This window comes from Amphiprion ocellaris, chromosome 18 (genome assembly GCF_022539595.1).
Source record: "Amphiprion ocellaris isolate individual 3 ecotype Okinawa chromosome 18, ASM2253959v1, whole genome shotgun sequence".
NCBI classification, from domain to species: Eukaryota; Metazoa; Chordata; class Actinopteri; family Pomacentridae; genus Amphiprion; species Amphiprion ocellaris.
The window spans coordinates 6,121,427-6,137,282 of NC_072783.1; the positions used below are offsets into that span (position 1 = coordinate 6,121,427).

Here is a 15,856-nt window from a genome sequence, read left to right on the forward strand (position 1 = left end):
CATTCAGTGGAAACACAAAGGGAAAGAGCAGAAACCACAAATGTCTGCTGTGCATCATTTCTAAATGGAAGGTTCATTAAAATGCACAAGTCTGGACACTTTCTGAAAGCCGCAGCATTTATTCCAAGAGTTAGTCTAAACCCAGCTGGATCTTCTTCAGGTAAGGTTGATTTTTTTTTCTAATATAAATAAAACACCACTTGTCATGCAGTTTTTACAACATTTTCAGGTTATTCTTACTTCTTACAGCTGTTGTTGTTACAATTAGTGTTGAGACTATAGTTAATTGTCCTTGTACAGTTACTTCATTAAAGATTTTTTCTGTATATACACACATTGAAGCTTTCAGTTAACACAATAGTTTATATTGTGAGCGAAAAAGCATCCTTTAAATTCTAGATTCTTCAAACCCTAATGGAGCTTGTAGATGTGAAAAAGAATATTTCAGACATCCACAGTGTCGCTCTTCATAGGACAAACAAATGTTTATGCATTCTAAAAAATTACTTAAGGGACCTGTAAATGTAGTTTCAAAACAAAACTCTAATTTAAAGATTTAGATTTTTTTAGTTGCAAACATTATTTTGATCAGTTTTTCCAACATAATGCTAGTAATTGCATCAGTTTAGTATTGTGTGTCATTTAAACTCAGATTTCTGAGTGAGGTGATTTAAAACTGAATTCAGATTGAGGTTTTATTAATAAAATTTGCCTGATAACTATTTTTGTCTTCACACTGAGGTCAGGATTTAAAGTCGTTTCCCAGAACTACTTTACACTGGAGCAGCTTTTTTTTTTAACATACCAACTTAAAAACATGTCATCATAACTGTTTTGCGTTAATTTATGCTGCAAATGTCTTTATTTATATGAAGGAAGACACAAAATTAAGGCACAATGAGGAAATTTGTCCTTTTTCAAAATAAAAGTCCTTTGTTTGAAAATCTATGCATTCATATGCAACCAAGAGAGGTGAGGATGAAAACAGTTTCTCCTTATTGTTTATTTCAGTAGACTGATAGTACATATCCTACAACCAGATGACTGGACTTTTATTCCACCATGCAAATGCAAAATACTTTAAATGCAAATGTGGAATAACCAAACATATAACCTAAAATACATATACAGCGGATATTAAACTACTTTGCACTCTCACAGATGAGCATTACTGTAAGTATAACTCGAATCTAAATACAGCTACACTTTCACTATATTACACTTAAAATGTTAATATTTTACTATGCTAAAAGTTTAATTGTTTATTAGAATTTGACAAAGTTTAATAAAAAGCATACGTGTTAGCTATGTAGCATTGTGTTGATCCAAGAGGAGACACAGAAGTCTAGTTTCCTCTCTTAAATTCCGACATGTTGAAAGGATTCTATAGAACTTTTGCCCAGTGATGCCAAGAACTGACTCCCTAAGTGAGCATTAATAAATAAAAAGCTATAATAGTTTACTAAATGTTATTTACAGTGGACTTGGAAGTGCTGTATAAAAATGAAGAAGTGTCAGATAATTACCAGAACATGACCTATTATTTATGTGTCATTAAAAGACCACAGATGTCATTTTCAGTCAGCGCTAATGTTTAAAATGTTTCAGTTGTAATGTTTTTTTTCCCAATTGGAGCCCAATTTGCCTCAAAAGTAGTTGTTACCAACATATTTTAGAATCAGTCCAAATGCGGCATCTGTGCAGCTTAATGACAAAACCAAAGAAAACCAAAAAATATATGTAAATCCCTTGTAGGTCAGTGTTATTCTGATGATACATTATAGTTCAGCAAGCATTACTGCGTTGTCCTTATATGAGGCATCAATGTTTTTGAACTTCAGCGCTACTTAGGTTTAGGGATCCACACTGAAAAGATAACAACTAAGAACAGAAAAACAGACATGACATATACAATAGAGAAAGCCTTGTCGATTTTTTTTGCCATCCTTGTCCAGTAGCCGGGCTTCTCCTCCTTGTTGCTGCTGAGTAGAATCATTTTTCTGTCGATCTCTCCAAGCTCATCTGAGACCTTTTCCAAGGCAACAGACACCTCTGTCAGCTGGCTGCTGCCCTGCAGTAGGGATTTAGTAGAACAGTAATGGGATGATTATAGATCATATGACACTAATAGCTGATTCATTCAGTTTCTGTTTGTTTTGTGTTTAAAATATGCTGTAGTTTCTCTACACCACTGTTACAGTGAGGATGACAGGAACTTTGCTACTCATAGTCAAAGAATTAAAAAAAAAACCCATCTACAAAAATCTTTCTAAAAACAACAATGCAAACAAGCCAGTTCCAACCTCTTCACCCACATGTGGTGGTTGATCAGCAGAGCCATTGTTGAACGACACACAGTGAGTCCATTTCTTCATCTCTGGAAGGACATATCAGACAGTTATAGAAGACGTACAGTAAGCAATGATTTTAAAGTGATTATGTCACTCATAACTACATGTGCACAGACAATGTCAGTAAAATATAAAAGTATCATGGATCTGCAAAAATTAGGAACACCCTGCCTCGGAGTGATGCTGAAAAGTTAGTCCATACATTTGTCACTTCAAGACTGAACTAATCTAAGTCTTTGCTATTAAGCTCTCTCAGTGCCTCTCTGAAAAACCTGCAGTTGATCCTAAATACTGGAATGAGAGGAAGGAACCAGGAAGAGAGAATGTATTTTTGAATTTAAAATCCTTCTTCTAACACACAAAACCCTAAACAACCAAGCTCCATTGTATCTTAAAGACGTCATTGTGCCATGTTATCCCAACAGAGCACTTTTTCCTGAGGCGTGCAGGCTTTCTTGTGATTCATTGAGTTTGTAAAAGCAAATGGGAGGCAGAATCTTCCGATATCAAGCTATTCTGCTGTGGAACCAGCTGTCAGTTTGGGTTCAAGATCCAGCCACTCTTTCAACTAACAAAATTAGGTTTAAAATTTCTCTTTTTGGTAATGCTTATGGTTAGTCCTGCTCAAGTGGCCCTGTACAATCCCTTAGTTGTGCTACTACAGACCTAGAAGTCCTGATGGGGACTTCCCATGATGCACTGAGCACCTGTACTCTCTTTCTCTCTACATACTATTACATGCTACCATTGCATATCACTAACCTTGTGTCTTCTCTCTCCTGTAGTTTGTTTTGTCCTCTCTGCAGGAATCTCGAATTAGCCTCACCAGCCTTCATAATGTTTAGTGTTTTCTGGCCTGTTTTCTATCTGATGTTTTGCTCTCCCTCCCCTTTACCCTCACCCCAACCAGTCAAGGCAGATTGATGCCCTCACTGAGCCTGGTTCTGCTGAGGGTTTCTTCCTGGTAGGGGAATTAGTGGGATTTGTTGGGGTTTTCTTTATAATATTGCATGGTCTTATTAGGTGACGTGCGTTGAGATCACATATGTTGTGATTTGGTACGATAAAAGTAAAACTGGTTTGAGTTGAATGGATTGCTGAGGGTTTGTAGTATCTGCAATGATCTCACCTCTGAAACAGCTGTGGAAGTTGCCTTTGTCCAGTTTGTCCTCACGGCTCTCATTCAGGCTTCGGTCTCTGTCAATCTGATCGTCTTGGAAGTCTTTCTCCATCAGATACGTCACAAAAATTGTCTCCATGAGGCTGATCATCATCATACCAAAAACCCCAATGCAGTAGATCGCTGAGGGGAACAAGAAGCATCATTACTATGGTCAAGCCGCTACTCATTGAGTCCAGTGAAGTTCAATAAAAGCAAGACTCTACCTATAAGTGGGATCCTGTCTGATGACGCAGGCAGAATTTCATTGAGAATAAGCTGCATCACTGTGACAGCAAGCATCACAGTGACCTTGAAGCTGAGCTTCTCACCTCCTCTGTTGGAGATCAGGAGGGAGGCCAAGTCCAGACACAAGAAGAAGAGAACAGGCAGCAAGAAGTTGGCAACGTAGAGTGCAGACCTTCTCTTCATGGTGATCTGTGAAACGATGTGTCAGATGTTTGATCAACTTCTATATGTGTGACATTCGCAACTATATGACATAGTCTTTGGGTTTTGGTCCCAGTTTTGTTGTTCCAGATCATCTCCTGTGTGTTTTCCTTTTTCTTGTGCCTTCCATACTTTCCTGTTAGTGTTTTCTCTGTTTATATGTTCGTTCCAGGTCCCCTTTCAGTTTTATTTTTAACCCCCTTTCCTTGTATTTCGCTTGTTTTTACTTCCTCTCTTTGCCACTTTTCCCTCCCTTTTTGATTGCTCTCAGTTCACGTGTTTTGCCTCCTCAGTTAGTTCTCTGTGTAGCTATAGTCCTGCGTCTTCATTTGCTCTTTGCCAGTTTGACTGTTTGCGACACTGTTTTGTTTTAAGGATTACCTGCCTGTTTTCTACTTGTTTCTTGACCTTGTTTGCTTTCCTCATGTTCACCCATCTGTCACCTGCCTGCTCCTTGTGCTCCGTGTGCTCATCAGGTTTTGCTTCGGTACCTTTTTGGATTTGGGAGTATTTGGGATATCATCATTTGGACTGGGCTGCACAGTGGTGTGGTGGTTAGCACTGTCACCTTGCAGCTAGAAGATCCCTGGTTTGTGTCCCGGCCTTCCTGGGATCTTTCTGCATGGAGTTTGCATGTTCTCCCTGTTCATGCGTGGGTTTTCTCCGGCTTCCTCCCACAGTCCAAAACTATGCTGAGGTTAACTGATCATTCGAAATTGTCCGCAGGTGTGAATGTGAGAGTGATTGTTTGTCTCTGTATGTGGCCCTGTGATAGACTGTTACCTGTCCAGGTGTCCCCTGCCTTCACCCCAAGTCAGCTGGGATAGACTCCATTCGCCCCACAACCCTAATAAGGATTAAGTGGTGTATGAATGATTGATGGATGGATGGATCAATTGAACTTTCAGTTAGTCATTTTCCTGGATCCCAACGGCTTTATTGTTTATTCCCTAGCACTTCAGTAACTTTTATAAAAGTTAGTTTTGGTAATTCCAATCTGCCTGCTGTGTCTGCACTTGGGTTCTTCCCTGACCACTCTCAGACAGTACAGTCTAGCAAAACATGCACCCAGCAGACGTGTCATAGAAAGACATTTTTTGAATTTATTAGATTCACTTGTGTGAATATATGGGGAGTGGAAAAGGACTAATGGCAGAGAACATAAAGAGGATGCTCTGTGAGTTGCATACAGAGAACCCTGACTAAAGTCATGGACAGGAAACTGCTTACCGGATGGGATCACAGTCTTTCTTGACATTCCTTCTCACCACCAGCCTCTAGATCACTCACAAAATAGTTCTCCAGCAACCCTTCTAGGCCTTTTTCCCACCACTCTCTGTGTTGGTTAGCCTCCTGTTAGCTCCAGCTCCCCACCAGCTGGTCCTCCTGCCCCTCAACAGCCCTGTTTTGAGAAGCCTTCTGGAAGGAAACATTGCCCCTGCCAACACCATTCCTTACTGCTGCCTAGATCCTCGTTCTTCTCTGCTTTCTAACGCCTCAACCTCACCATTCCCTAGTGCAGTGGAGGTCCCAGTTCCACAGCTCTGCATCCTAGCTGACTTCTGCTGTCTGTTCAACTGATATCTCTCCTCTCCCTCAGCCTGTTCCTGGATCAGCCAACGTCAAGCGCAATTTGCACCAAGCCCAGGCCCTTTCCAGAATCGATTGGTATCAAGAAGAGGTTGTTGCTACAGTCAGCTAATACAATGACTGTTCCTGAGTCAGCTGATGTCTACTCTGTCCCTCAGTCAGATAACACCAAGTCTGCTCCTGGACCAGCTGAAGCCTCCTCTGTACCAGTTATAGTAAACACCTTGTATGTTCTCAAGATTGTTCCTGTTCCGGCCGACACCTCGTCTGATCTTGAGTAGGAGAGGGTCACTGTCTCTATGGTTCCAGTGTCTGAGAGAGCTGCCATCTTTTCTGTTTTGAAGTGTGCACCTGGGTCAACCAACGTCAAGCCCTGGGACCTGCTACCGTCAGCTGACACAAAGACTGTTGCTGATCCAAATATGATCTGCACTGTTTCTGAGCAGGTTCCTGAGTCATCTGACGTTGACTCTGATCCTGAGTCAAAATCGCCTGAAGTCGCCCCTCTTTCTAACACAGAGATGCATGACGTTATCCTTACTTTTGAGCCAGCCCTCACAGCAGATGCTGAGCCTGAGAAACATCGTCTGCTCTGCCTGCTGGGACCCATCATTATCTGGCTCACTCACTTCTTAAGTTTCCACCTCCACCAACAGTTTCCAGTCTAGCCTCTCTAGGGATTCTGTCTCCACAGTTGGACTCTTGCCTTTCAAGAAGCCTTGCCCCTGAGAGGTTACATCTGCTGACCATATACCAGATTTTGTCCATATCTACTTGGCAAGACCTTTTTACTGAAGAACAACACTACAAATGATACAATGCTAACTTGGCAATGAACACTTTAGATTGTAATACAAGCCATAAAAACACATTTGCCAGTGGAAAACATTTAATATTAAGAAGCACCAGCAGGAAAACCTTCATTGCATCAGCAGTAACTTTACACAGTTACTGGAACTGAATCAGGCTGATACTTGAGACTATGCAGAAGTTAATACAAACTGTAGTCCAGAGAGACCGAGAGAGAAACAAGCAGGATCACAGCAGTGTGACGTAGCATTAGCTGCTGTGAATGTGCAGTGGCTAAAGTAGACAAATCTGTGTTAATGGAACAGTTTTGACCTCTGTGTGTCTGCATCCAGAAATACTTACAGTGTAAATAATAGTGGTTTGGTTAAACCCAAGTATGTCGTTCGTTTCTTCGGTGGCTGTCATGTCGATGAACAGCCATTCGTACTGCGTCCGCATCACTTTACGAGACCGCTCTGTGATCGCTGTGTTGTTTGTGTTGAATAATAACTGTATTTCTTTATCTGAAATGAAAACAAAAACATAACCATGAGGTTTGTTTGATCAGCACTGTAGGAATGTATGTGGTGGCATCTGATGATGTATGTTTGTGTGTTTGAGCCTCACCAGAGTGTAAGATAGACTTGAAGGAGATGGTGCATCTCTGAATGTCAAAGGGGAAATTGTAAGCGGTCATCCTGCAAGTGGTGAGCATCACCTGGTCATTCCTATAGTCGATCCAGCCATAATAATTAATCTTAAGGTAGGGACTTGGACGGACTTTATCCTTTTCTATCCTGTATAAGAACAAATACACACATGATGGCTTAAGCCTCATATGGAATCTGTGTTATACTGTAAAACATTATGCTTCTTTGAATATTGAAAATATATCCACATGGTATTAAAATATATCAATAAATCATAAATCACTTGTTCTAACACTTTACTAAATATAAGGCAATAATTGAGCACTGTTCTTAATAATGGGCACCTGGTGAATAAGTACAGGGAATAGAGGGTGACAAGATTAGCTTTATAGAAGTACTCAGTACAACATAAGAAAAACACAGAATTTCACAAAGTATATGTGCAATATGAATGTGTGTGTATATATACATATATATATAAAATTTCTATTATTGTATATAAACATAATATTTGAGTCAATGCTTCAAATTGAAATGCTTCAGTTTTGGCATTCCTATTCCAGTGCTAATAATATACAACAAACTCACATCTCTTCAGTGGTTAGATCTGGCATCCACAAATGTTTAGTAGGAACTATTATATGTTTAAGTCCACAGAAGCGATCTGGATCCCACCAGATGTGCTCATTATCCCATTCCTGTGCAGGTAGACGTAGATTGGGTTGAAGATGTGCATGATATGGCAAAAAGAATAAAAGAAAATAGAGAAAGTAAAAGAAAAGATGAAAAGATGCAAGTTAAAACTAATAATTTGTCACAGTAGGGCAGCTTTTGAGAAATATTGCAAGAGGAAACTCACCAAAACAATCCACACATAAGAAATGAAAACCTGGTCGCTCTCTCTCTATGAGCAAAGAAACACACAACGCGTGAAAATCTTTTCAACTGCACACCTTCACAGTTACCATACTACCAAACAAAACATAACGTGACAGTTTTTCTCTAAAATCCAAGTTCCCTTCTGAAACAAACATGATCAGTTAATGCCAAATCTAATGACAGTAGCCCAACTCAGCTGCTGCAGATAAACTGTTTATTCTATCATCTCTACTTTGTCTGATAAAATGAATAAAAATACAGGGTAATGATGGCAGCTGAGATCAGCTGCATTAACATGACCACAGATAGCAGCTCAACCACTGTGCACTGATGATATGTAATGCTTTGCTTTGGCCAGTACAACTAAGCACAGCAAAAACTACTGATTTGTTCCTCAGCACAAGTTTTTGAGACAAACTGCTTCATGACCAGAAAAACTTGTTCACCCTCATTATAAAGAAAACTTGATTGAAAATCTTTAATAACTTACCACATCTAGGATGGCATAAATCATCATGGTAATATATATCAATGTGTGAGAAGTGTGATCTCTAACTGGCCGGGTCACAACGTATTTATCCGTGTCTTTGGTCAGATTCAGGTGGTCTACAATATCCCAGATACTGCATGTTTTACTGTGATCTTCATGACCTGAAATGATATCAAAGCACATTCTGTCAGAGAGTTTATTCATCATTAGAAAAAAAATAATCAAATACTAACCTCCATGTTCTCATTTTCACTCTTTACAAGAACACTTTTTTTGTCTGAACATCAGAGCTACAGTATGTCCTTATAGTTGTTTAGATTTGTTAGCATTTGTTATCTGCTTCTTTGAAATGTGTTATCAAACTATAAAAAGAACGGCTCACAAATGTCTGCTGTAATATCCACACTGCAGGATTTATCTCATGAGTTTAATAACTAAAGCACTTGTGAATGTGATCATTTTTGCAGACATTTAAATTGTACATGCTTTAAAAAAAAAATAAAATAAAAAAATAAATAAATTCATGTTTTTCAAATCAAAGGCAACAACTCAATATTCTACTCAGTTCGGCCCAGGAATAACAGTTCAGTCAGTCAGTGCAGGTTAATTATCATATATCCAATAATCGTAATTATAAAAACAGTGTTTGAATCAACACAAGAAGTTCTGAGTCAAGTACAGTCAAGTGTATATTTCTTACTTGGTATATTCCGACCAGGCACAGTGTGAATAAAAACTTCACTGGAGAGACCTTCACCTGAGAACAAAAACTGCATCCATTATTTCCATGGATACACATCTTCTGCTTTACACACTGTATCATGATTAAGTGTTGACGTCATTTATTGATCACTGTTATAATATGCTGCTGTGTGTTTTTTTAAAACATCGCTCATCAGTACATAAGTAATTTTCTCCAGTTCTTTTTCACCTTTTATTGTTTCAACTCTCCTTTTGTCAAGATCACTTGTTGGAACATACATTACACTTTATGTTAAAAAAAAACCCACTCTATTTACCCTATTTATATATCACTAAAAAAACAAACAAACCAAAAAACAAATCACCCTTGGCAAAGAAAATGATAATTTTATATTTAAAAAGATCTCATATACTGTATGTACAAGTCCTGCACATTTTTTGAGCGTTTCTTTTGTACCTGACATTTCCTCTGAGCTCTGATTTTTGGCCTGTTGATCATCATAAAGCTCTGAATTGGAGGTATTTCCACCTGAGAGAAAACAACAACATCACTTTCTACGTTATTTCCATGTATACACAGCTCCAGCACTACATGTTGAATAATAAATCGTTGATGCCACTTATTTGTTTCTTCATTCAACAATCAGTTCAAGAAGGTTTGTTGTGATATTAAGATGGTAAAACACTAGAACATAAGAACATCAGCAATTTCTTTCAAGCTTGAAGCAAGTTTTGACACATCTTGCCTAATTATCAAAAAAATAAAGAAAATAAATCATCCTTGGCATAGAAAATAATATCCACTAAAAGTTAAAAGTTTGGACACACCTTCTAATTCAACAGTTTTTACTTAATTATATTATACATTGTAGATTAATAGTGAAGACATCAAAACTATGAAAGAATACATATGGAATTAAAATCTACAATACAGAAAATAATACAAATATATAAAAAGCATCAGATGAGAAGGTGTGTCCAAACTTTCAAATGTTTAGTGTATATATATATACACACATATACATGCATAAACAGATATACTGCAATATACTGCATATAAAAGTTCTGCACAATTTTTGAGTGTTTGTTTTATACCTGACATTTCCTCTAAGCTCTGATTGGACGCCTGCTGATCATCATAAAGCTCTGAACTGGAGGTATTTCCACCTAAGAGAAAACAACACTTATTTTTCAATCTTATTTCCATCCAAACATCTCCTGCTCTACATATTGGATCATAATTAAGTACTAAGAAAGGGGCAAAAAAATCAGCAGCACTTTCAAATGTAACGCATTCCAGTACACTACGATCACGTATGAAAACTTCAATAATAATGTACAAATATCAGCTTTTAGACGTCAACATAAACTAAGAATGGGGACGCTGTTAGGCCCTCCACCTAGCGTATTCTTGCTTCTGCAGTATCTAATTTTGCTGTTAGTAGTCCAGTTCAGTAGCTTATCCTGCTCTTGTTTTCCTGCTTTGCTGCCTCGGTTTTACCTATCGTGGGTTAGTTTCATTCCCTTTGTATTTTAGTATATTCTAGTGTTAGTTATTCCGTCTGCCCTCTAGAGGGCGTCTGTATTCTGTGAGCCTTTACCGTTCATCTCACTTGTGACCTCCTTGTCACTTCCGGTTGTAGTCCTATGTGTCCAGTTGTAGTCTGTAACCTGTACTATTCTCTTTGTGCTAATAAAAGTACTCGTTTACTTTATGTGGATTGTCGTGTATCTTACCCTGCACTTGAGACTCATTAGTGGATCTGTAACAGAAGCTCCAGGAAAAATAATCGAATTCATGATGGAACTGGGGTAATGGATTCCATTAGGCTACACAGCTGTACCTAGGTAAGTGGCCAGTAAGTGCATCTATTAATTAGACACAGCCCTGAAACCACTGAGAGAACCACTGAGAGGTGATGTGAATGACAGTGATTGAAAAACAGGAGTCAGGGTGATGGGCACAAGAAAATTTCCAAGTCACTGAATATTCCTCAAAGTTGGGTTAAATCCATCACAGATAAAAGGAAGGAATATGGCGCCTGTGTAAATTTGCCCAGAACAGGTCATCCTCAAAAACTGAGTGACTATGCAAGAAAAGGATGAGTGGGGGAGGCCACCAAGACACCTATGACTCCTTAGAGGGAGGAAGATGCTTCAGTTGCTCAGATGGTAGAGACTGTGCAGACAAAAACGGTTGCCTGTTCTTTGAAGCCTCATGAGAAAGACATAAAGAGAACACCACTTTTGGGGGAAAAAGCTCACATCAAATCTCAACTGGAGTTCACCAGAATGCCTATAGGAGACTCTAAAGTCAACTGGACGAACCTCATTTGATTTTATGGGTCCACAACTGAGTTTTTTGGCCATCAGACTAGACACTTTCACCCTCACTGCTACCTTGAAACACTTGCTGGATTCCCAGGTCTTCCTCTGCATGAACTTTGCCACTTTTGCCACTGGCTTGGCCCTTCCCCAAGATTCCCATCATGCTCCTGCTCTTATGTGCTCAGTTGAGCTCTCCAATCCAGCCTCAGCATAGCTCCCTTCCTGCTTCTACTTTAGCCTGAACCAGATCAGCCCCCTGAGCCCCAGTCCCTGCTCAGCCTAGTGCCAAATCCAGGCCACAGCTAAGTCTACTGCCTGTCCTGGCTCCTCTTAACACACTTGGCTGGTTTCTGTGTCCCAGTAAGACTCTGAGCTCTGCACAATATCTGTCACCATGCAATAAACTCCTTTAGTACACTAATCCTGTGCCTGTGTTACTGCACTTGGGTTTTTAGACTCACCATAACAGACGCTATGTTTGGTGGACACCAAATGCTGCACATTATCACAAACACACCATCCCTACTGTTAAGCACGGTGGTGGCAGTATCATGATGTGGGGACGCTTCTAAGCAGCATGCCCTGGAATGCTTGTAGAGGGTAAAATGAATGCAGCAAAAGTATAAGGAAAATCCTTGAGGACAATGCAATGCAGTCTGCAAGAGAAGTGTGACTTCTTGAAAAGATTTGTTTTCCATCAAGACAGTGACTGGAGGCATACAGCCAGAGCTGCACAGAAGTGGCTTAATGACAACAAGGTGGATGTTCTAGAGTGGCTGAGTCAGAACCCAGACCTGAATCCAACTGAGAGACGGGACTCTAAAAAAGTTGTTGACTTGTCATGGACACGATTCTCCACTACGAGCCTAGGAGACAGTATGGGAACTTAGCTGACAGCTTGACGGGAAGAGAGAGGTGATGAATCTGAGGATTGGGTTGGAGCAACCTGGTTGTAACCGGGAAGGCAGGAGCTGGGAATCCACAACTGGAATCAGTGGAAGAAGGCAGGGAGGGTCTCGGAACTGAAGCAGAGGGAAGTACGAGTGAACACGGAACAAACATGAAGCGATAATGCAGAACTGGCCTTGAGTTGACTAGCTGGGTTGTTCAGTGATCCGGCGTCGTGTAGTGGTCTAGTTTTATGGAAGGTGAGATGAGCTTGCAGATAGACCACTCCCCCTGCAGGTGTCCTCACAAAGTTAATCCAAACCCAATCCCTGACACATTCCACACTCACACTTTGCACATGCCCACAAGAGGGAGAAGGAGGGGAAGGGGGCAGGCTGCCACTAAGTAGAGCTGGAAGTGGAGGGCATGACACTTAGGATTCCTGTTCAATCTGACAGGGTTGCAGTTTTGCAAAGAAGAATGGGATAAGATCTGTCCACACAGGCTTAATGCTGCCATCGCAGCCAAAGGTGCATCTACTAAACACTGACTTGAAGGGGGTTAAAACAGTTTGTCCTCTGACATTAAAGATTCTTTTTTGTAAATTCTTGTTGAAAAACTTGTGATTCAATGTTGAAAACCAAGAAAAGGGAAAAACTTCAGTGAATACATCTTTATAGGAACTGTACTTTGTCAAAACAGTGACATCAGCAGAGTTTTCAATGGCTTTTGGACATTAGGAAATAGTCATTAATGAATAGTTATGCCACCGAGGAACGTGGCGGAGTTATGTGACGACTGGTGTACGTGAGTCCTTCCTCCTGTCTGTGTACAACATTACTCAAAAACGGACTAATGGTTTTGGATGAAATTTTCCGGGAAGGTCAGAAATGACACAATGACCACCTCATTAGATTTAGGCAGTGATGTGGCTTATACTCAGGATCCACAGATTTGTTAAGGATTTCTGTAACTATGACAACAAGTGAACACTACCTCAGCTGCTAGCTGATGATCACATGATTGCGATCCTACTACAAATCCACCGCTGCCAACTTATCGGAAGTGATACAAGGAACAATTAATTAAATTGTGGGGGTGTTTCCGAGTCCCGCCAATTCCCGCCGCCTGCTACATATTTAGGTCACGTGATTCGGTATCCGTACATAAAGTACACATGTATAACACAGGCCTGTGTTCAGTGCAAGGTCAGGGAATGAACAGTCTTGGCGGAGTACTGCGCTCTCTGAATGCTTTTCTTGTTGAACATGTAATTTCTGAGTTTATTATCTACCTGGAATTTCCTGAAAGCTGTGATTGGACTTGTGATGATTGTCATGAAGCTCTGGTAGCTCTGAACTGGAAGTCCTTTCCCCTGATTGAAAAAGAATGCAGTTATTTTGTCGGAATAATGTCCACACATACCCATCTCCTGCTTTACATGTTGTAGCGTGATTAAATGTTAATGCCGTTTATTTGTCTTTTAAACACAAAAATCAACTCGGATTGATTGATAAGTATAAATAAATCACCCTTTGAAGCAATCAGCTGACCAGGCCACCATGAATAGAGCTGTGAAGCACAACTGGGTCCGCCCATGTACAGAAGTTTCACTGTATTCTGTATTCCCATTTTATTTTTTTCTTAATAAAATCTTTTTACTCAAATTTAACAAATAAATATTGAATAATCCCAGTGAATTGGCATGCCTAATGCCCATGTCGTCATTGCTTTTCATCGGAGCAGGGTGAAATAGAGCAGCATCAGCTCCAAGCAACAGATTAATCACTCTACAGATTCATGTAGATAAGCAATGGACAGCCAGTGTATTTGTGATGTCTTTTTCTGCTTGCCATGGTGTACAACCTTCAATACACATCAACAGAGCATCAGCACCCTTAAGCTTGAAGGAGAGGTCAGTCAGAGGCTAAAATCAACTCAAAATGCTTTGCTCTTACAGTCCAGAACAGGACATAGTGTCATATTTTTGGAGTTTATCCTGAACTGATACAGACTTTAACAGTTACTTGGTTTACTTTGCAGATTGCATTTTTAATTTTCCACTATTTTACATAAAATACACTTTCCAACTCATAACTGCTCTGTAACAAAGATCTTCATCAGATGTTTAAACTGATGACCAAATCTGAGTAATATCAGAGTTTGGTGCCAATTCAAGCCATAGAAGTGCTCCAACTGTGAGTAACAAAGTCTTCTACGGAAACCAGAAATTTCACTTTTACTGGCAGGAGCAATGATGCATGAAATTTACTTCACCATGTTTTCAGGTTTCCGGATTATATCAAAATGAATAATCTGAGATGCTGCTATTTAACTTTTTAAAGGTCATTTTTCATTCACTTCCACGATGGAGTGGGTGGGTTGTAACAGGAATTCTGCAGAAACACTACTTTCTTTGTAACTAGCACAGACAATGCTGGTAAACTGCATTAAAATACAGCAGACAGAAACAAGTTTAACAGGTTTAGTCAACCCACAGTATATTTCTCAGCGTACCTTCACACATTATACTGAATTATTTCAGCTTACCTGTGAGGAGAAGCAGAAAGAAGAAGCCTGCAAGCATCATGGCTGTGAGAGTCAACGAACATCCCAGTTGTCTCTGTGGTCTGGAGATGATTCCAGCTGTAACATCAGTGAAAGAGGGCGGGGCAAATGTGATGACAGACCCTTTAAAAAGTTTCCAATGAAACTGGCAGGAAATGCAAACACTCTCAGCACTCATGGGCCTGTGGGAAGACCAACTGTCTTATCAAACCAACAGCTTACTTACCACTTCCACTGTTGATGCTGCTTGGTTTTTCAAAGTCGTTAAATGTAGGAGTTGCATTAGAAGCTGGTTTCATCTAAGTCTTGGAAGTTGTCCAACTGCATGGTGCCCAGTGCTATCTGTGCAGACAAAGAAGGGAATTTTGAAGCCTGTTACACCCTGCTTACTACTTCATGAATGTTTCTACGCTCACATCCATCCTGCAGTGGACGTCCAGGCAACTAGTAACTCTTAGACAGCCTTAGAAGCACACATGAGATTAAAAATAAAAAAGCTTCAGCTTGTCCGAAAAGCTGTGATTCCACTTCATGTGCATAAAGAGATCGAAGAAATTCAGTTGTGCAGCCAAGATATAGCGATGTAGTGATGACTTACACATGTTTGTGTGTTTAACTTGATGAAAACACAACTTGATGTAATGAATAACAGTTTCCCACACAATTTTCTTCTTCTTTCTAAAGGTTGGTATTATACTGTTACTTTAGGGCTGCTCTGGGGGGTTCAGGCATATGGGTTCTGTAAAGCGTCTTGAGACAATTTGACCTGTAATTGTCACTACATAAATAAAATTGAATTGAATTGTATTAAAAGGTAATGACATTTAAATCCACTATCAGAAGTCATACTCGTGTACTCGACTCTCACAAAGACCAGTGTTCATACTGTGCTTATGTTGAGATGTTATGCTGCATAAAACAAACAACAGTTTCTCATTGTGACATATATTATAAGTGTATCTGGACAGCATAGCATAATGTTTCAAGTTAACTTTGTTATTAACAGGATGTG

At 39.7% G+C, this 15,856-nt stretch overlaps 1 protein-coding gene across 3 annotated transcripts; it reads right to left on the reverse strand.

The window, feature by feature from the left end:
• Positions 1–82: 82 nt before the first annotated feature.
• Positions 83–15,276, reverse strand: LOC111565202 (5-hydroxytryptamine receptor 3A-like). Of its 3 annotated transcripts, none has more exons than XM_055004223.1 (15): positions 15,071–15,276; positions 14,827–14,922; positions 13,571–13,651; positions 10,156–10,227; positions 9,518–9,589; positions 9,059–9,115; positions 8,359–8,519; positions 7,849–7,893; positions 7,578–7,687; positions 6,967–7,136; positions 6,703–6,863; positions 3,843–3,948; positions 3,481–3,654; positions 2,304–2,377; positions 83–2,071 (listed from the first exon to the last, which is right to left on the reverse strand). In XM_055004223.1, the coding sequence occupies exons 1-15, from the start codon at positions 15,141–15,143 to the stop codon at positions 1,844–1,846; spliced, it is 1,680 nt and encodes a 559-aa protein (XP_054860198.1). In that variant the 5' UTR covers positions 15,144–15,276; the 3' UTR covers positions 83–1,843. The 3 variants fall into 3 exon arrangements, with proteins under 3 accessions (XP_054860198.1, XP_054860197.1, XP_035801830.2); XM_055004222.1 differs by having other exon boundaries at positions 84–2,071; positions 2,316–2,377; positions 3,738–3,948; XM_035945937.2 differs by having other exon boundaries at positions 84–2,071; positions 3,738–3,948.
• Between the last annotated feature and the right edge of the window lie 580 nt (positions 15,277–15,856).